General features: G+C 38.2%; 1 protein-coding gene across 11 annotated transcripts in view; it reads right to left on the reverse strand.

Moving 5' to 3' along the window:
- Raph1 (Ras association (RalGDS/AF-6) and pleckstrin homology domains 1) overlaps positions 1-21,711 on the reverse strand; it is a 95,895-nt gene that overhangs the window by 19,656 nt on the left and 54,528 nt on the right. For 5 of the 11 annotated variants that reach the window (XR_373268.2, XM_017312876.2, XM_006496324.2 and 2 more), the window contains 10 exons: positions 19,582-19,656; positions 12,683-12,760; positions 11,990-12,149; positions 10,921-11,042; positions 9,720-9,785; positions 8,645-8,788; positions 7,589-7,699; positions 5,390-5,488; positions 4,580-4,700; positions 2,703-2,845 (listed from right to left, as the gene is read on the reverse strand). Coding sequence is in view for 10 of the 11 variants with exons in the window: in XM_017312876.2 (XP_017168365.1) it covers positions 2,703-2,845; positions 4,580-4,700; positions 5,390-5,488; positions 7,589-7,699; positions 8,645-8,788; positions 9,720-9,785; positions 10,921-11,042; positions 11,990-12,149; positions 12,683-12,760; positions 19,582-19,656 (1,119 nt within the window). In the remaining variant the exon portion in view is untranslated. Of the gene's footprint in view, positions 1-624; positions 701-2,702; positions 2,846-4,579; positions 4,701-5,389; positions 5,489-7,588; positions 7,700-8,644; positions 8,789-9,719; positions 9,786-10,920; positions 11,043-11,989; positions 12,150-12,682; positions 12,761-19,581; positions 19,657-21,711 lie in introns of those variants that run through there. The other 6 variants (XM_030243573.1, XM_006496323.2, NM_001045513.3 and 3 more) reach the window with 4 other exon arrangements.

Genomic DNA, 21,711 nt, shown 5'->3' on the forward strand with positions numbered 1-21,711 from the left:
CAAGGAATGAACTTGACACACACACTCGTGTTCGTGTGAAACACTTGCATCCACATGCACAGAAGTCCAGCAATGCAGGTAAGGGGGTGCATTCTTTACGTTTGTTTTACTGGAAAATACATAAATGCTTTGTAAACATTACAGCAAAAGATAAAACATCACCCAGAAGTCAGAGGAATAAGAAGTGCAAAGCTAAAGGAAGCGCCCAGGAAGCAGGGGCCAGGGTTTGCAGTAAGTGGTCCATCACTCCATCTGGATAGTGCTCAGCATTGCTGAGATGACCACACCTGCCTGAACCAACCGTGCATAGATTTGTGGCTCAAGACCTTCTGAAATAGGAAGGGAAGGGCTTGTGATTTAATAACTTTGAAACATCTTTTAGGCTCTTTGAACAACTGAAGAAATGAGGTAACCCATCTGTTTTCAATTACATAAGATACCTAATTAGCCTCGAGGATATTTAAGTTAGTGAACTGCAGTTCATTCACAGAGCTGAATTCTAATGCCCATCAGGATGTTCACATGTTTCTCTAAAAATTATACATTAAAATAAAAGCATTAGTTTGTAAGATTTGGTTATAGGAGTCACCCAGGTTAATGTGTTTTCAGAGAACAGTCCCTGACCTTAACTTGACCCTGTCTTGGCTGCTTCAGGGATGCAGACCTTAGCTGAGTTGGCCTTCTCATGTGGCACCTGAGACTGAGGTAACAGAAGAAACACACAGAGGGATAAAGACTCAAACACACTGACATTATGCATAGCAGGGTTCAATCTCTTTCTGAAACTACAATGACAGACTGCTTCCTGATCACACAGCATTTGGGTCTTCATTTTGTTTGTTTGTTTGTTTGTTTCTGACAGTGGTGGGAAGTCTAACCAGTAATCTTGTGCATGGTGGACAAGTGTTCTACCACTGGGCTACATCCCCGCCAAAGCAAAGATTTTTTATTTTTTCCAAACATTTACATTCCTAGAGTATTAGTTCCGTCTAAATTGGTTCATAAGGAACTGGGATTGGTGACACAGATACTGAAGGACAGCCAGGAAACTAAGCATGATGGACTATGTATAAAAAAGGCTGGGACGCAGCTCTGTGGCAGTGTTTGCCTAATATTTGCAAAGTCCCAGATTGAATCCCCAGTACTTGTGGGAAGATTTTAAGGTGTAAGAAAGAATTATTTAAACATTTTTGATAAAGGAGTTTACAGATGTTTAAAATTTTTACATCATTAAAATAAATTACTTTTGTTTGTTTGCTTGCTGAGACAGGGTTTCTCTGTGTAGCTCTGGCTGTCCTGGAACTCACTCTGTAGACCAGGCTGGCCTTGAACTCATACAGATCCTCTTGCCTCTACCCAAGGAGTGCTGGGACTAAAGACATCCACCATTACACCCGGCTTAAGAGCAATTATTGACTATTTCCACACCTCCTACCCTCATGCCAGTTAATCAACCACATATGCAAATTATGTAATTAATTTGTATTAAGGAAAAACTTATGAATGTGTTTGTATTTGTGACTCAGATCAAAAGAACAAAAAAAGTCAAAATGACTGTAAAAGCAAAATAGTCTCTCCAGGGGCACCACTGGTTCCTCAAGGATGGAACGCAGCCTCTCCCACTGAGTGGGGACTACACCCTGGACAAAGCCTTTCCTAGGACTACCGTGTCTTCCAACTCAGCTTTAAAAAAAAGCCTGTAGGGTAGCTCTCACGTCTTAGTGCAGGAGACAGTGGTTAATGTATAACCTTACAACAGGACAACAGTGCAGACCGTAGGGGACTGTGGCGTGCTCAGCTTCCATGGGACATCTGTATATCATTCCCCTCTCCTCAAGGCTCAGGGGCCATGTGGAAGAGAAGAAAATGTTTTCACTGGAGAGGACCCAAGTGAAACTGTTTTTTCAGGGCATGATAAACCCATTGTATTAATGAACTCAGCTGTGGTTGCCTGCACAAAAGCAAGCAAGTCAGCATATAGAGTGGAAGGGTTTCATGAGCGCCCACTCCCAAGGGGCAGTTGACAGCTGATAGCTTCTGGAATATGGGAAAGTCAGTTTTCTTTAATGATGTGGCTCCTGGTAGGTGGACAGCCACCTATGTATATCAATAGCACAAATTGGACTGACTCAGTGGATTATTTAAAGAAAAATTAAAGCACATGAAATTGGGAGGAGTAGGGGAATATGATCGAATTACACTACTGTCTGTAATTTTTATTATATATAAAAAAAGAAAAAAGTCTCTCAGCATTATAGCCCATAATAGTGATAATCATTCTAAAGTGTTACTGAATATCATGCAAGATTTAGGAGTCCAAAATTTGAAGAACATTTGAGAAAATTTATCGATGCCTAGACTCATCCTCAAGGCTGAAGACAAGGAATGAATATGAATTAATTAAAAATGAAGAATTGTCAGCAACTTTTCTGGAACTTTAGGGCAATGTCACTACATGATGTTGCTGCAGCAAACTGGTTACAGTTTAAAGGGGGAGGCAGTAAAAGGAGTGTATAAATAACTGACATAAAAAATGAAGATCTTAATGACGCACAGGTCACTGTAGACAACGCTAAAATGGTTTCCCCTAAGAAAGACCAGTGAAATGGTACCAAATGAGACTGTAGTAAAGGAATAAAGGGTACAGGTTTCTGTACACTGGACGACACAGATTTGTATGTGAAGTAATGTTTGTGTGTTACCTTGCTGGACTCTTCCAGCTGAGTGCCTCGCTTCCAGGCTTCCGAGAAGATGGAGCTCACGGTACTTTGGGAACGGATATGTCCAGTTGGCAGGGTGTCAGACACTCCGCTGTCAGACTGATTAGAGTGGTTTGACTGAGACTCTGTTTAAAATATTTAAAGAATCAATTCAAAGTCAGTGAATATATTCCAGTAGAAAAACCTTAGGTTAGTCAGAAACTACCTCTAATTTTTAAAAATTTTTCACAGTGAGAGACTGGCACAAGTCATTAGCATCCTGAAAGCCTGTCTTAGATAAAAATCTACTCTGAACAAGTTAAAAACAACAAAAAGAAGTAAAGGCTCATGGCACTGTGCAGGGATCGGAACTAGGTGTGAGTCCTTGGCTAAACACTGTATGTCAGCTTTCTCCACTGTGAAGAACCCTACTCCTTTTCTAAGTAAATCATTATGTATTGCCCTTTAAGAGGGGCAAAGTGAGTGCAGAAACCATTTAAAATTATTTTGTGGGGCTGGAGAGATCTCAGTCTCAGGAGCGTGCAGGGGCCCAGTGCCCCATCTCGCCTCCATGTGCACCCACATGGTACACACAGCTCATGTAAACACACATATACATAATAATAAATCCTTCTTTAGAGGCCATCAATTTAAGAGTTTGGGGAGGCATGGATGGAACTGGGGGAAGGGACAAAAGGTGATGTCATTATATTTTAATTAAAAATGTATTTTAAATCTTTTAAAATTTGTTTGAAGGTTTGTTTCTTGTTTATTTGTTTACATTAGCATGGATTCACAGTGATGTATCTTATAATTTTATACTACATAGTATGTATTTTTCTTTTTTTCCTTTGGCTTTCCCTGCCCACTCTCTTTCTTTTTTTCCCCCTCAAAACAGTTTCTCTGTGTAGTCCTGGCTGCCTTGGAATTCAGTAATGTATAATAGCTCAGGCTGTCCTCAAATCTGGAGAGCTACATCTGCCTCCTCAGTACTGTGATTGAAGGTGTTTACCCTGGCCACTGTATCGTTCTTTTCCTCAGCATTATTCCAGCTTTGGGCACTAAAGCTCTTTCACACTGTAACTGTGTCGCTCTGATAAATCCTTACCCCACTTTTGAGTACTTTTCCTTAATGCCCATCTTGTATATCTGCCATAGCCTTAGAGTCAACCATTTGCTCAAGAGTACGGATTCCTTTTTTTGGTGACTGGGTGGTGGGCAATCTCATTATTATTAGGGTATCTATCACTTTTCTAGGATCCTTCAATGGACAGAACTAGAAAATATGTGTTTGCATGGGTTATGTACATCACATTCATATAGGTGAGTATACACGGATCACAACTTCCAAATGTGTTTTATTATTTAAAGATAATGTCAAACCATACAATTTTTAAGTCTTTTAGCAATGATACGGATTATCATTGGAAAGATTTTGAAAGGAGTACTTAACTGAAGATGAATACAGCATACTTATTTAAAGACATGAAAATCTAGAAGCCTCTTGGATTGCCATTGATTCCCTGTGAATAATAGGAAGTGTGACAGCCTAAATGCTTCCTGAACTAGCTGCGAGTGTTTCCACTGCACTGAAATGTCAGGAAAGCTGTGCAGGTAGGAGGAGTGCAGTGTCCTGATGGATTGTGAGTGCATCTCCAAGCAGCTTGTGTATCACATGTCTTAGCAGTGTGTGTTTTAAAATAAATTTCATAAATACAAAACTCAACACTGCATTAGAAATGCACTTCAAATACTTAACTGGCCCACAATACTGCACCTGAGAAACAAGTGCCCACTGATAATAATTGGGAAATTAGGTATGGCTGTGGGGTGGCCATCACACTTGCAGTAAGATAATGCTGTGTGGTATGTTGACCTACCCGGGATACTGGAAGAACTGGATCCGGATTTAATGCTGGAGCTGGATAACGAAGTCCAATCATAAGCGGACTCTGTCCTCTTCAAGGCTTCTTGGTAATTCGTGTAGAGCTGCTTCCCATACTAAGCAAATGGGAACGAATGGTGATGTTTAGCCCTGAGTTGTATGTAGAAGGTCATGGGGAAGGGAGGAAACTATTTCTGTGTAGTAGTATTAACACCTGTTATCCTCTACATAGTCCTTAGTACTAGAATGTTATGTTCATACTCATTTTCCTTAGTTCTAAGAACAGCAGGAAGCTAACTACCAATTTTAATAATGTTAATAGAAATAAAAGTTTTATCAATCCAAATTCAAGAGACTTAGGGCTAGATTCCTAGCACTATTTAGAGACATGCCCTAAATATATTTGAAAAATAGCCATAGCTTAATTTAAAATTTTTATTTGGGTGTTGAAGAGGTCTGCAAACAACAACAACAACAACAACAACAACAACAACAGAAAAGCCTGTTTTGCTTAGGCTAAATTTGGTTACATAAGAGTCATATAATGTACTCTCCAAAGTAGAAACAAATCACTTTGCTGCCTGCCATACAAGTAAGCTACTGACAGCATCATCATTCCGTAGATGTTAACTACTAACATGGTTCCCAACCACCAAGGAAAAAAGGCATTAGAACAGGAACTCAGACCTGGGGAAACCGGACACCAGCAGAGTGATGAGCATGAACAGTCAGACCCACCGTCAAGAGCCCATAGCATCTAATTAACCATTTCAAGTTTGCAACACCAAATGGAAAGGCAATGTACCTTGGCAATGCGGATTCCATTGACCCACTGATGCAGGGTCCTTGCATCATCACAGCAAAGGTACTTGATATACTGAGACTTCTTCTGGATCTGTGGGTGCTATAAAATGAAATATAAATCCAACTAATAAGTCTCCTGGAGAACTGACACTTAGACATATCCTGGGAACTTAGTCTTAGAGAAATACCAACACATTGCATACTTCCTATACAATCATAAAGTCAAATAAAACAGCCCAGACTTAAAATTTTTTTAAACAAAATACACGTCATGTTAAATTTAGGTTAAGATATCCATGTAAACCTTTCTACCTGGGAAGTTCTCAAATATTCCTTTTACATATCAAATTAAGACTCTATCAAGATTAAGCCATAGAAGTCTCAGCCTCTGAGACAGAAAATGGGAAAAAAGAATGTCTACCTAGGAAATCAAGGCTTAGAAGCTCCAGAGAAGTTCCTTCCTTGTGGATAAACAACTCTTCTAGGTATGCGTACATAGCACAGCGCCCAGGACAGAAGTCCGTAGCCACACCTGACAGTGGGACAGTGTTCATAGGCTTCCTTCTCTACCAGACTACATCATGCACTCTTTGGTGGGACAAGAGGATAGTTTTGAAGTTTGCTCTGTTCTTGCAATATTTACTTTGTTAGAAATTAAAATGAGGTCTGGAGCGATAGCTCGGTGGTTAAGAGCACTGACTGCTCTTCTAGAGGCCCTGAGTTCAAGTCCCAGCAACCACATGGTGGCTCACAACCATCTGTAATGGGATCTGATACCCTCTTCTCCTGGTGTGTCTGAAGACAGCTACAGTGAACTCATATAAATAAAATAATTAAACCTTTAAAAAAAGAAATTAAAATAATAGTAAAAAATTAAGATAGAAGAACACAACTTTCCCCAAATACTTCTCAATAGTCAAGATAGCAAAAATATTATGGCACCTGTGAGAAACCACACTGTACTATACTAAGAGAATGAGAATGTGAAAGGCATGTGATATCTCAGTATTACAAAACTAGTGTTGATAGCAGGGTCTTTGGATTTCCCAAGGGCCCTTGGACTTTATTTTGCAAACCACGGGGTGAAGTTACCCCGTGTAAGCTTCCCAAGAATTATCTGCTACTGTAGGGCATGGTGACACACACTTGTAATCCCAGGCTGAGGCAGGAGGAGCCCAGGTTTGAAGCTAGGTTGGGCTACACAGCAAGGCTGCCTAAAAAAAAACAAAAACAAAAACAAAAACCACCAAAAAAACCAAACAAGCTGCTTCTGTCACTAACCTTGAAGGTGCATTGGTGTTGTCTAAGAAAGTTTATTGAGTAAGGGATTGGTATTATAATATACCCATCTTACCAATGAAATAAAACCCCACCAAATCCCTACCCAACTAACATGCAGACCTAAATGAGGATGGAGCTGGAGCCAAAAAGTTTAACAAGTGTCAGCAATTCCTCCTGAATCTTTGTAGGTAGGCTTTGTAGGCTGTCTTTATAAATGTTAATGTAGGGGCTGGAGAGGTGGCTCAGCGGGTAAGAGCACTGACTGTTCTTCAGAGGTCCTGAGTTCAATTCCCAGCAACCACTTGGTGGCTCACAACCATCTGTAATGAGATCTGGTGTCCTCTTCTGGTGTGTCTGAAGAGAGCAACAGTGTACTCAAATAAATAAAAAATTTTTAAAATATTAATTTAGATCACTGAAAATAATAAAATATGCCCACTCTTCTGTATTATATGGCCACAATTGGTGTGAGAATCTTAAATCTGGCTGAGAGAGAAGAGAACCCCCTAATAAAAGATTATTGTGGCTATGATTGGGGAGTGGGGGGAGTAGAGACATCATTATTTCTGGACCAGATGAAAGTGGGCAAATTTTGAACTTGGGAACAGTGCCTTCTGATGGGTCTACTAATAAAGTTGAGGATGAACAACAAAAAAATACATGTCTCGCTGTAAAGTTTTTTTCAAGACAGGGAGGGTCTGGCTTCACATTCCTGATCCTCTCTCCTTCCTGAGTGCTAGGATTTTTGGTGTAAGCTATCAGACCAAACTTTACTCTTTCCCTTGTTCTCCCTGGTACTACAGATGAAGCTAAAATGCTAGGGTTACCCCTAGTCATCCTATCCTTTTCCAAAGACACAGAATAACCTGGTGAAGATCCAAACGTCAAGTAACCTCCATTAATATCAATTAGAATTTACCTTTAATGCCAGGCAGCAGTCTGTGGGTGCTTTGTATTTGTTCCGATAGTCCTGTCCATAGTATACATTTACATGATCCAGCTGGAGAAAGCACACTAGATCCCGAGATACCTAAGAAAAAACACCCCAAAGATTACCATAATAGGGCAAATAAGCAAGTATCTTACCAGCAAGTAAGAGTTTTTATTTTAATTGAGAATCAAATCTTTATTAGGTACAAAGTAAGATTAGATTTTTCTACAGTCTACAATGTAACCAAAAGAGCAGTCCATTTTGCTTGTTATCTATTACTGATTTGTTTAAAAATGTGGGTACTTTATAAAGATCCTGTACATAGTATACATATCACGTATAATAACTAGGTAACAGGTAACAGGAGAATAGCAGCACTCTTAGGAAAGAACAAGAAGCTGACCGGGTATAAAGCAAACCTCAAGTACAATGATTCTCCTCTGGGAGTTACCTCAGCAGTCAGAGGCAACAATAGTTTATAGGACTAGGATGATACTGTAAATTTTTAGAATAGCTCTGAACCCAAAACAAGCACAAATGACAGCTTGTTCTTCAGAAAAAGCACACTGCACACGATTGAAGTAGACATGATCCTAGAAAGCCATTTGCCCTAACTAAAATACAGACTCTGGCAAGACCTCTCCTTGCCTCAAATAACAAAACTACGTTTAGCTGGATGTGGTTGGTCATGCAGACCTGTAACCCCAGCACTTGGAACTTGGGAGAGGGGGAATCAAGAGGACCAAAAGTTCAAGGTCATCCCAAGATTGAGTGAGTTTGAGGCCTCACTACATGAGTAAGATCCTCTTTTAGCAACAACAACAACAACAACAACAATCTACATAGGGAAAATGGTAGAGAATTGAGATGAACCTGACTAACGATCAGAGAAATGAACAGTTTTTAGCTTCCTCTTCTTTGCAACAGACTAATAAATGAAACCATCTTCCGTGTGTCTTAATACAGGTAAAATAGTATTTTTGTTACAAAGTAAAAGCAGCTAGCACAATGTGGGAAGTGAGGAAGGAGAGAGACGGGACAAACCTTTGCTTTTCCTTTGGGGACATAGTAGATACCAGATGCTCGCAAGAGAAAATAACGCTTTTTCCAGGACTTCTTGCCATCATCTTTTAACCAAAGGACTCCTTCAATTTCTGGGACAGTTACAGAACTTCCACAAAAACATTCCTTATTAAAAAAAATCATTTGGAAATATTTATGATTCTTATATTTTCAGAAAATGAATTATCTATTCCTGTGAGATACCCAACACTAAGCAAAGCAAAATGGTTTTGTATTAAAACCACACTAGCTTTCTGAAAGAATTGTCTATTATAAACACAGTGTAAGTTTACTTTAGAATTACTGTGGCAATCCTGGAGTGTTAATAATACCAGTGTGGGTCACGGGCTGTGCTAGCAGGAGGACCTCACAGGTTGAATCCCTCCACCCACATATGAAGCTGGTGTGGCTTGCTGCACACAGGGCATCAGGTAGATGAGAGAAGAGGACCCAGGCATTCTCCTCTAGCTGTGTCTGCAGATATGGATGTGCAATCCTGCATGTTCATGTTTAAACACAACATACACTAGAACACACAAAATGTCATGACTATAATAGAAAGTATTTTCCAATGAACTCAGCTAAGCTGTATGTACTACTGCCATTTCTTCTTTTCTCTGTGTTTGTGGTATGTGTACTGTGCACATGCACATGTGTGAAAGCTAACGGCTGATGTCAGGTGTCTTCCTCAGTTGCCTTCCACCTTATTTTTGAGACATGATCTCTCACTGGAGCTCAGTGGCTAGGCTGGCTGGTTAGTGAGCTCCAGAGAAGTGACTGGCTTTTATGTAGGTGGCAGGGGCTATAAACTCAGGTCCTCATGCTTGCCCGGCACATACTACTGACAGACCTGTCTCCTGCCCACTATAAAAGCTGATATGGCCAGAATAGTCCCAATTCTCTTCCTCCTATCTTGCAATCCCTAAAAGGCATTGCTCTTTTAAATGCACTGGACTGACTATTGTTTAGCAAAAAGATTAGTTGGTAAGAGGTTTGTTAGGAGCTCATAGGTACACACAAAACATTGAGAGCTGACTTCAGGAGTGGAGAGTCATACCTCTAACAGCACTTCTTTGTTTCTGTCTGCCATTTCAGCTGTTTCCTTTTTCCCTAGAAGATAATTCTAAAAAGACAATGAAATGAAAATTAAAGGATAAACTCATTCTGCTATTCCCTTAGAGTAAATGCACACATCATTTGCTCCAGACCAGTAACCATTATGAGTTTAGTTTTTGCCAGTCTGTAGTGAGGAGAGTACTCCTCCAAAAAGCTCCCTCTGAAGAGTATCATCATTAAAATGTTTTGTATCCACTTCCATCTTGCCCAAAACACTTGCTATGAAATATTCCATAGAATGCCCTCCTTCACATCCTGAGGTGACAATATATGCAACAATAAGTATTTTGAAATATTTAACTAGTTACATAAAAATACCTCAAAGCATTATAAATTACGTAGAAGTAATAAGGAACAATTTCCTGAGATATGCTAAGCCAGCACAGTTCTATGCTGGACTGAGCAGGGTGTTCCAGGTGATGATATTCTGAACATTCTCATTTGCTTAGTTTAATTAAAATCTGAACAGTAATCATTAGTATAATTATTCTTTTAGTCTCCTAAGTATATGCTCTTCATTAAAGAATTGCCATTAAGTCTGAAGAATACAGACTGACTGTCCAACGCTACTGCAGTTTTTCTCATTGCTGCTTTTTGTTGCAGAGTTTTTGCTGTTTCTGACCTAGTGGAGAGGAAGTGGACAAACAGGAGAGGCAGGGGGATGGGAAAGGTGGAGGAGAAGACAACAAATAAGAATAGAGTATGTCTGGAAACACTATAATGAAACACATTACTTTATATGCTTATTTTAAAAAGGCACAGGGATGGTGAAGTACTAACCCAAACAATATGTTGGCATAATAAAGATGGCAAGTAAGCAAAGGTATTATGCAAACCAGCAAAGAAATTAAAATAAAGAATTAGCTATATAAAACCCCTGGGCTGCTTTGGTGAGATGAGAACCTCAGATGTTAATGAACTGCTGGGTTCAACGAGCTCTGGACTTACACAGAAGAAACCTAGCAACCCCCTGAATTATTTTTATTTTTACCAAAGTTTACTCCCATGTGGGGCTGGGAACCTTTCTGAGGCCCAACACCTGGTCCCCAAACACACAAGGGTTTGCAGCTATAACGGCCAATCACGTGGCTGTCAGGCTTTTAACTCTACTGACTCAGCACTCATAAGTTACGCAATCTTACCTGGGGGTTTTTAAAAAGTGCATATTTTTCTATACGCTCCATAAATATAAGCTTATTTTGGCTGTCTCTTGTCCAATTAAGAAGATTTTCAACCAAGTTTTCATGGTCTTCAAAGATTCTTTCTGTCCCAAAATCAAATACCAGCCTTTTGTTAGTATTCATCCAAATGACATGAAAGGCAAGATAACACACATTAGAGTTACAGAATCTTTGTGAGTGTAGAGATCAGAGGTTGACGACTGATATTGTCTTCATCTGCTTTCCACATTTCATTTTAAAACAGCCTCTCACTGAACAGGAAGACCACCAGTTCAGCGCACTGGCTGGCTAGCAATAGCAAGCTCCACCATCCTCTGTCTGTCTCCCCAGTGCTGGAATAATAGATGCATGTTTCTGTGACTGGCTTTTTTCTTTAAACATGGGTTCATGGTGGTGGTGGTGGTAGTTTGTGTCAGACTAAAATACACATAAACACACACACATGAAGTAGTACAGAACATACGTTAAAAATATTCTTTGAAATTTGTTGATGTGCTTTGTTTGTCCTTAAAGCCTTCTGTGCAAACACTAGGAAGTAACAGTATTGGGCCGGAGGGACAGCACCAAGAACTCCTGCTGTTCTTATAGAGGACCCAGGTTCAGTTCTCAGCACTGTCATCTGGCGACTCACAACCACTTGTCTCCAGTGCCTGAGGATCTGACACTCTCTTCTGGTACATGACACATACACATACATGCAGATACATAAAACAAATGAAAATGTAAACATCTTTAATAACAGTTTTTAGTAAATTTATTTATGCAACTCTTATTCCAAAGATAAAGCATCTGTTATTAAAAAATTTGCCTTAACCATTTAAACAATATGAAGTGAATTGGAATTCATCTTCTATTCAAAGAACTCTCCAGATAGACTAGGAAAAACATAAAAAAGCCAGATTTTAAAAAGATAAGGTGACTGATAATTTTATAGAAAAAAAGCACAGATGTCTCAAAATGTTTTCTGTGACTATGAAGGTTCAGGGTTACACAGATGCTGATAAACAATTACGGAAGTGGCATTACTAACCCATTTGTAACTCGGAAATGGTTTCCACCAGCGACCAGTCTAAACTGTAGCCACAGTGAGATTTGTCCATCAGGTTATCCAGCACTTGTCTCACTGTCTGTCTCTCATCCACCATCATTGTCTTAGAACTGTCATCAGACATGTGGACCCTGATTACCAGCTGTAACAGGGAAAATGCAATTACATGGTAGCTTAAAAAATGGTATTCTAGAAAAGTATTTTTCAAATATTAAATAGCATTCTGATTCACGTTTTGAACATAAATTAAGAACTATTATGACTACTCTGACACTACTACTACAGGTAAAATCTGAATATTAAGAAACCTACCTAAGTAAGTTTTAAGCCCTTTAAAATATGATTATTATGCTAAGATGATTCAGTCTTACTGATTTTTGTTTGTTTTGAAAGTAGCAAGAAATCTTTATAGTATCAGGTGGTAATACAGATCAGAAATGCTGTAAGCAGTGGGTCTTGAGTTAAGCATTCCAGGACCTGCCTAGAAGCAAAGGCTTTCTTAAAGCATGTCACATACAAAACCCACACTGGAAAGACATTAGGAAGAATACAGTTTTACCTTTCTATAAATTAGAGAAACATTATATCTAAACAAGGAAATTCTTCATAAAGCAAAACAGGACAAAAAAAAAAAAAAGATAAATATTTCAAACCCAGCCAAGAGCCACAAGTCACCTTTTTCACTTGAGCCTCTTTAATTTTCTCCAGAGCAACTCGGATCTTCTCAGCTTTCAGTTTTGCTGCCTGTTCTTCCTGCAAATGCAAAGCACTTCAGATAAACTGCTGCTCAGAGGGTAAGGACAGCGAAGACTTCCTCCTCGGGGCTACTGAACTGAATTTCATTAAGAACATAATGTTGCACATGTATATAAAGCACAATTTTAAAATGGCCCGTTCACAGAATGAAATAGGCCTGCTATAAGAAGAGAGCAGAGGTTCAGCAATAAGATTAGCTTCCATATTCCAGAGAAAAAGAAAGAAACCTGCGATGTGGTAAATTAACTTTGATTCTGTCAACATCAAGCAGCCAACTTCCAAGCTCTGGGCTTGGGAAAGGCTGCGGGTGAGCCTCTCCTGCTGCCTATTTGCTATGCTCACACAGCGCTCAACGCAGACTCCCTCCAGAGTCTATGCAAGACTTCTGTACAGTTTTGTTACATTGGAAATTTAAGATCTTCGGAAAAATATATACAGCAAAACCAATCTACTTAGTTGTAATAATATAAAGCCCTTAACAAAAAGCATATGTACAAATATTAATTCTTACCAATATGCTAATACAAACAAGAGGCTGCCTTATATTTTAAGTTTTATTGATTTGGAAAATCATGCAACACAATCATGTCAATAAATTCAAATTATTAACCCATCAGTAAGTTGTTTTTTTAAATGCTAAATATAACTTTGCAAACAACACAATTGTAAGTAATTCTACTTCAGAAAACCTGATTATAAACGATAATAAAACTTATAAAGATCTAAAAGCATTGTTCACTTTCTAATAGCATACAGTATTCAACACTAGTACTTACTGGTACGTTCCAGAAATAGGCCATAATAAACAGTATAGCTGTAATTTCCAGTTTAAAAAAATCATGTAAATAAACTTCTGTTTATAAAGAATTATTTTCTGTTTCTGAGTACAAAACATTAAAATATCTATATAATTGCCACCTTCTACAATCTTTTAATACTGTTCCTTTAAAAAACAAAAACAAAGGAAAACCGAATTATATCAGCCATATTTTATCCTCTCTGGATTGTGCTTGAAATGCCACAGTCCATGTGTTAGTCTTCATAAAAAGCTAACACTTCCAGAGTAGGGAAAAAAGTTAAATTAAATGCATTTACTGATTTTTTCCCCCCTACTCACCAAAATTCTGATAGCTTTCTTCTTTTTCCATTTCCTACTATGCTGTCTCTCCTTGCAAGCTTAAGTTACTGTCCCATGGACTAAAGAAACAGGGACCAGGGGAGCTTATGTGCCAGAAATTGGATCCCTTTCAATGAATGGAGCCACTGAATTAACTGACTGACCAAGGCCTGGAAACACTATCTGTAAACCTAATAGTCAAAGAACAAAGAAGTTTATTTTAATAATGAAAGGGATTAATACTTAGTTCTTGTGCTACTATAGATATATTCCTCTGACTAAAAGACCCAGTTCTTTCCTTTAAACAAATAAATAGATTACACTTTACTGTAAGATTTATCTTTTGAAAAAAGGTTATAAGAAACTAGTATTACTAAAACTGTTTCTAGACTGGAGTCTTCTAGAACTGAGAAACAAGATCATTATTAAGTCAGTCAAACATAATACATAATTTTGGTGAACATAGTAAAGCTCTATAGAGGAACTTGAAATACTTTAAATAATCTAGGAACTGACTTCATAAAAAAATCATTAGAAAGCATTCACCATTGACACATACTTATATTGGAATGAATAACTGCTACAAAGAAAGAAAATTTACCAATCTATTCTCTTACACATTTTATCTATATCTCTGAAAAGTAGATTTAAAGTCTATCGGGGAGAAAGCATTGGAATCAATGCTTTATATATTTGAAAAATAAATTTGAACTTCTAAAAGTAAAATATTTAGAAATATATTTGCCATTATTTTATTTTATGTGTACATATATTTGGCCTGCATATATGTACATGCACCGCATGTGTGTGGTGCCTGCAGTGTTCAGAGGATACTGGGTTCCTTGGAACTGGAATTACAAATGATTGTAAGTCACTATGTGAGTACTGGGAATAGAACCTGGGTTCTCTGGAACTGCAGCAACTCTTAACCACTGAGCTCTCTCTTCAGGAAAACATGAAAAGATGGTCAATAGTCCTTATCACCCAGAAAATGCAAGTTAAATGAACAAGATCCTATACATTTTCTATGCCCCAAATCCAACACACCAGCAACCAATGCTGGTGACGATGTAGAACTGTTGCTCACTGCTAGTGAAAAAAATGCAAAAAAAGTTCAGCCACTTTGGAAGACAATTTGGCTGATTCTCACAGAAGTCTATGGACCACTGCCACATGGTCTGGTAGTCATGCTTTTAGGAGCTCACTCAAATCAGCTGCAATCTTCTGTCTACAAAAACCTGCACATGGATGCTTATAGATGATATATTCAGAATTACCCAAACTTGGAAGCAACAAAGATTTCCTCTAGTAAGTGAATAGATAAATTACAGTGCATCCTGGCAATTAAATATTATTCAGCACTAAAAAGAAATGAGCTATTAAGCAACAAATGGGCACAGTGGGCCCATGTATTAATAAGTAAAAGAATTCAATCTATAAAAGTTGCATACTATATAATTAATTGCAACTATACTATGCTCTGGAAGGGCAGTAAAAAGGATCAGTGGTTGTCAGGGGTTAAGAAGGAAGTAAGGATTGTTAAACAGGCTGCAGAGGCCTTTCAGGGCAGTGAAACTACTGCTTGTCATAGTACAGTGGATGATAAACAAAATTGCCCTAAGAATGAATATGTGTATGTATGTGTGTGTGTGTGTGTATATATATATATATACACACACAAATAACTGTACTTTGATTAGTTACAAATACAGTAATAGTGCTTTTACACTGCCATTTTACTTTAGGATACTACTGCTTGTCAAATTCCATCAAGGGGTTAGCTTAAGCTCATGATCAGCTCCTATTCCACATACAGAAGTACTGAACAAGAAGCGAACTGGGTAACCAATTAGCATACATTTAATCAATTACACTACGTATACATCAAGAAGGAGTCATTTTTAAAATACAAAACAGGTAAAGCTCTCCTAATAAATTCAAGATCAGCCTTTCTTTTATCTATAAAAATTGGTCAATATAATTTCATTTTTAAAATTGTTTTCATGACCTTGCATATAATAAGCAAGTAACTACTACTGGACTATATCTCAGGCCCTTATAAACTGCTCTATGAAAGTTAATATCAAATTTCAGAACTAGCTGTTTAAATCTAAGATAGGTAAATTTTAGTTTATTCTTCTCTAGTTTAATGCAAGATGATCTTTCTAGAAACCTTTTGAAGAAACAAATCTGGCTACAGTGAGATCTGAGTCTCACTACTGGAAACCAAACTGTAAATAAAAATAATCAAGACTGCATGACCCATGGTTCCCGTGGTGCCATGCTCCTCTTCTGTGATTTCTATTTGCATTTTCTAGTTAAGCCATACCTTACCTTCTTTTACATTTTACATTCTTTGTGTTGTGCAGTAAGGAGGCAGATCACTAAATCTGTGTGGATGTATGTGGACGATATATGGAAGACTTCCAGTAGCTAATCCATCAAGGCAGTGCTAACCTACAGTCACTAGTGCAGAGGACAAAGCTTCCTGCATCCTGTTTTCTGCCGACAGCTCAACCCTTCGGTCTTCTGCCGCTTCTGTTTGTACACTAGTCCTTTCTTCGTGTTGTCTCACAACTATCCCAAACATAGTAAGAGACACCTCACTTACATAAAAACAACTCTCTCTTCTCCTTTTTCTCTTAAAAGAGCAAAAGACAACCCGTTTTCTACTGGAAAAACTCCTGTGTGGCTATCAATAACCATCAAATGCCAACCCTCCTCAAATTTGCACAAAGGACAAAAACTAGGTAAAGATCTTATGATTAAATGAAAACCAATGCTGGGTAACCACGTTCTCTGGGGTATAAACATCAGAATGTCAGCCTCAGACAGTTCCAGTGGCTGAGGGATGGGGAGAGAATGGCTGCAATTGAGAAATTCTCAGGACAAACAATGAAACGAAGGCGCTAAAGAGTGGTTTGCAGTTTCTCAGGAATCATTTCATAGACTACAAAAATTAAAAAGTAACAAATTAACTCAAAGAGAACTTGAAGTGATAATTTAATATTTATTGGAGGCTATACTGTATAATGCAGCCTAGAATCAGAAGAATTATAGCTAACTATGTCTCTTAAGAAATCATGAAATTATATTAAACTCATTAAGAGAACATTAAATATCTAAAGCTTGCTGAACCACAGTAATATATGATAACTAATTTAAATTTCTACAAAAATAAAAGGCTTATATAATTAGAGCCACTGTACCAACTAAAACTCACAAAAATTACTGTCTTCTTAAGATCATACACATATTTATTACGTGCTTGACTATGCATTCATTATACCATAACCTATTTCTATTGTCCTTAATAGTTTATAGTCTTAGCTTTTATGGTACCAATAAATAAAACTGTTTGTTAAGGACATAATGCAGAAGCCTCTTTTCTGAAGTAAAGAAAGCGATGGTTACAACTAGCATGCTTTTGTTTTGTTTTTTAATTTTATTTGCATTGGTATTTTGCCTGCATGTATGTTGGAGTTAAGAGAGTTGTGAGCTCTCTTGTGGGTGCTGGGATTTGAACCCGAGTCCTCTGGAGAAGCAGTCAGTGCTCTTAACAGCTGAGGTATCTCTCCAGTCCCCTAGCATTGTTCTTCACCATTGGCAGACATCTGGAGGCTGGGAACTGGGATATCAAGCTTTAGAGTAGAAAGCCAGTCAGACTGACAGGTTGGTATGTCAGAGGTACACATACTCGGGACTAAAAGGTACAGCTCACTGACAGAGAATATGTTGGGTATATGAAATGTTCTGAGTTCAATACCCAGCACCAGAGAGTGAAGGGCACATAGTTCACAAGAGCCAGGTGCTTTGGTAGAGAGGGCTCTGACAACAGTCAACGTAAGGTTCATCTGAGGAGCTCTGGTCTGAGTTGCTTAGGAACATCTGCCACCTACCTCTTCCATGGTGCTGTTCCATCTCCAGTATTCTCTACCCGTTTCCTTCATAGCACTTAATGTACCTTGGGTATTTTTACATGTTTGTATATACAGATACACCTGTGAGTGTGTGTGTGTATGTGTGTATGTAATTTTTGAGGACAGGATCTCCTATAGTTCCAGGCTGTCCTCAATTTCATTGTATAGCTGAGATGAAATGATTCATTTGCCTTTATCTCCCAAGTTCAAGATTACAGGTGTGTACCACAATGCCTGGCTATTTTATCATCATAAGAGACTGTGTGTTTCCTAAGAGTAAGGAATATGTCCAGTTTATAGCATTGTATACTAATTCGTTGAATTCACAGTACCAGGGGCAATAGAGATTATCAGACAAACAGGTAAGAGAAGTGGTAAAATGTAAATTCAATCTGGGAACAGTGTAGAAAACAGATGTGGGTCAAGGTCAGAGACAGTTGTAGTGGGTTGGGTGAGCGCTGAGACTGTTTGATGATGAGGCAATGGGAATGGAACGGATGGATCAACCTAGTAAACTCTGAGGATCACAACAGGCTCATGATAGGTTTGAGACACTAAGTGACAAGTGATCAGAATGCTCAACCTGTCACTGAGAGAATGGCAGTACCCTAAGTAGAAAAAGAAAATGTGTCTACATTGTGGGGCCTCAGGGAGAAGATGGGTGAGGTATCTCTCAGGACTGAAGTGTTAGTAAGGAAGATGCTAATAATATTCAGGAAACCCCAGCAGCTACCAACTACCTGGAAATGAAGGGAGCAAGGATGGATGACAGTGGACATGGCAAAAGCTTGCACTCTCTTCTAGAACAGTGCATAATTAAACTCTGAGGTTGTCTCTCAGGCTAGAAAGTATGCGGCCAAAACCTGCATAGATTCCTTGCGATCCTGACCTGAGGCTTCTCTGACTCTGGAGCTGATCTAGAAAGGAGACTGGGGAAGAAGTGGTCTCGCTGCTCACTGTCAAGGCACCTTTTTGTTTGAGCTGCTGCTTGGAGTTTTTATTTTAGTCAGTTAGCTTATCACCTAAAGTTATGCTATGAATAATGAAAGGAAAAACCCTCTCAGATATAATAACATACATAGCTTCTAAATTGTTTATTCTTCAGAAACTATAAGCAAGTCTGGCATTTTTGAACTTAACACTGTGCTATTTAAATAAGATAATGATTAAGACAATGATTAAGGAAATAGCCATTCATCTCTCTGATTATTGTTACCTAGTTAATGAGAATTGGTAAAAGATTTTAAGTTTTAAAATAGTATCCCAGCAAAATCCAGCTGAACTGAATTAAATTGAGGGTAAAAAACTGAGAAATTCAAATTGTGATCTTCTCTTCCAGTAAGACTAAGTTAATATAAATAAAAGTTCTGTCTATGCAAGTAAATGTAATTAAACCAGAAGTAATAATGTGAGCAAGGACTGTAAAGCTTGCAAAAGCAACTCATAGCATAAAATAAATAATAGCAAAAGTTAAATTAAAGCAATGATGTTAGGCTTTGAAATGCAATGGAAAATTAAGCTAGAGGAAGTGCAACACACTTGGAGTACAAGGCGTCTGCAGAAGTTACAATCAGTGAAAATTACAGACACTTTTGGCTCTGAATATTAGCAGTCGTTAGATTAAGAAGACAGTTACTTGCAGCAAGAGAAATAACACCCTGCTTTAAAGACAAAGGTGCTACTCTAAGAAAGGGGGACAAAGAAGGCACACACAACCAGAGCTTACATTCTGTCTACCAGGCAGTACATAGTTACATGCATGTGGAAAACAGAGGCATCACCTTGGTCAGCAAATGGGAAGGTTTTCCTGCAATGTTTCTCAGAAGAAGGGAGGTTTCCCTGTCCAGATAGGAGTGCTTGTGCAGGAAGAGAGAGAAACAAAAAAGGCAATAAGAGAAGTCAGTGGAGGCTTTATGTTTTAAAATAAAACAGACAGAGCAAGAATGACTCTATAACTAATTTCACATCTATTTTTGTAAACTGAGTGGAATATGTCCATCAAGAATAAAATATTTTAAAAAACCAAACGAACACCAACAACTGAAGAGGAGGTGAGAGGTAAAGCCCCACCTCTGCCCACAGATATGTTCCAGGTGACTTGCTGATAGCTGCTCTGAGTAACGCAGGAAAGATCATGGAGCTAGTCTAGCCTGGCTTGCAAGCCAGCAGTCAAGAGTGCTGTGCAGAAAGCACAAATCAAACTGTGTCAAAGGTCAATGAATACATGTAGTTCTTCCTGTTAAGAATCTGTAAGATTTATAGAGATTTAAGCAGTATAGTCTGTTTAGAACAAACATTGTAAAAAAAAAAAAAAGGCAACCATTTTTCATCAATTCAATGAAAGCCACACCAAGAGGAAAAATACCCATATGTATTTTTCCTGACATTTTGTTCCCAGTAAAATTTTATTAATTCCTTCATTATAGGACAGTGTTACAAAGTGAAGGACTTTCACAGAAAATAAACAGTGAATATTTGCCCCTGAAGTGATTTAAATGTATTCAATTAATATCTCTCCGTAGCAATGATGCACATAATGTAGTCCTTAACTACTAATTATACCTTCTTAATAACTTAAAAACCCCCATTTTACTTTAGATGATGTGAATGTGTGTGTCTGCGTGAGCATGTGGAGCTGGAGCTGCAGGCAGGTGTGAGCCACCTGGGGTGCGTACTGCAAACGGAACTCACCTACCTCTCAAGGCTCTTGATAACTTAAATAGCACACTGTAAAGCAAGCTTACGTACATAAGCATATTATATTTAATCCTTAAACTACGACTATTTTGACATGTGTAACATCTGAACTTGCCTATCCCTTAACAAATTTGAATTAGTATTTAATACCACGTCATTACTTTCACCATTGAAAGCAATGAATGGTGAATGGAAGGTATTGTATCAGAAATGGTATATTTTATAAATCTAACATTACTTTGACAAATTTTTTGGAAATAAGTCCGGTGAATAGGTACAAGATCGGTAGATACTTTAAAAAATTCCGTATAGATGATACAGCATATTAAAGACTGGAGTTACTGTTATAAAGACACAAACTTAGCACAAACCCACAGTGTTTTGAATCTGTTATATGATACTTCTTTGTATTGCTAAAGCTAGTTTTAGTTCAGGATGAACCTATATAACCAGTCCCTCATACATTCTCTCCAAACAACAAAAAGAAACCTAATGGTGTGTGTGTGGCGGGGGAATTCATCATGATCTTCACTAAAAAGGTCAAACATTAAGAACTGAGAAAATTATTCCTAGGCCCTCATTTATCTTTATGCGACAGTCAAAGATAAAGACCAGTTATCTTATCCATACAACAGTAGGTAGGCAAAAGTTTCTGGAAATTCAAATTTAGTTTAAGGTTACTGCTTGGCCCTTACCAGAGAGTACACAGAAGTAGAAAGACTAGAAAACAAAATTTATAAGTATTAGCTATTACTTTTTTTAAAAAAAGATTTATTTCTTTTATGTACAATTATAACTGTCTTCAGACACACACCAGAAGAATGTGTCAGATCCCATTACAGATGGTTATGATCCACCATGTGGTTGCTGGGAATTAAACTCAGAACCCCTGGAAGAGCAGTCAGTGCTCTTAACTGCTGAGCCATCTCTCCAGCCCCCCAACCCCCTTTAGCTATTACTTTTGCTGATGTCATTCACTCATTATTTTGTCATTACACGTGAGAAAAAATATTTTACATAACTATGTAAGACACAGCATGAATTTGAAAAAAGTAATCTGTGTGTGGTATGTGCCTGTATCTCTACATGTGGGTAAATGGGTGTGTGGTGATTACATGGATCTGTCTGTGCAGGCCACAAGTTGATGCTGATGTCTTTCTCAACTATTCTCCACTGTGTAGAAGGGGGTCGGGTCTCTTACTGATTTGACTAGT

Source organism: Mus musculus, chromosome 1, assembly GCF_000001635.26.
Source record: "Mus musculus strain C57BL/6J chromosome 1, GRCm38.p6 C57BL/6J".
NCBI classification, from domain to species: domain Eukaryota; kingdom Metazoa; phylum Chordata; class Mammalia; order Rodentia; family Muridae; genus Mus; species Mus musculus.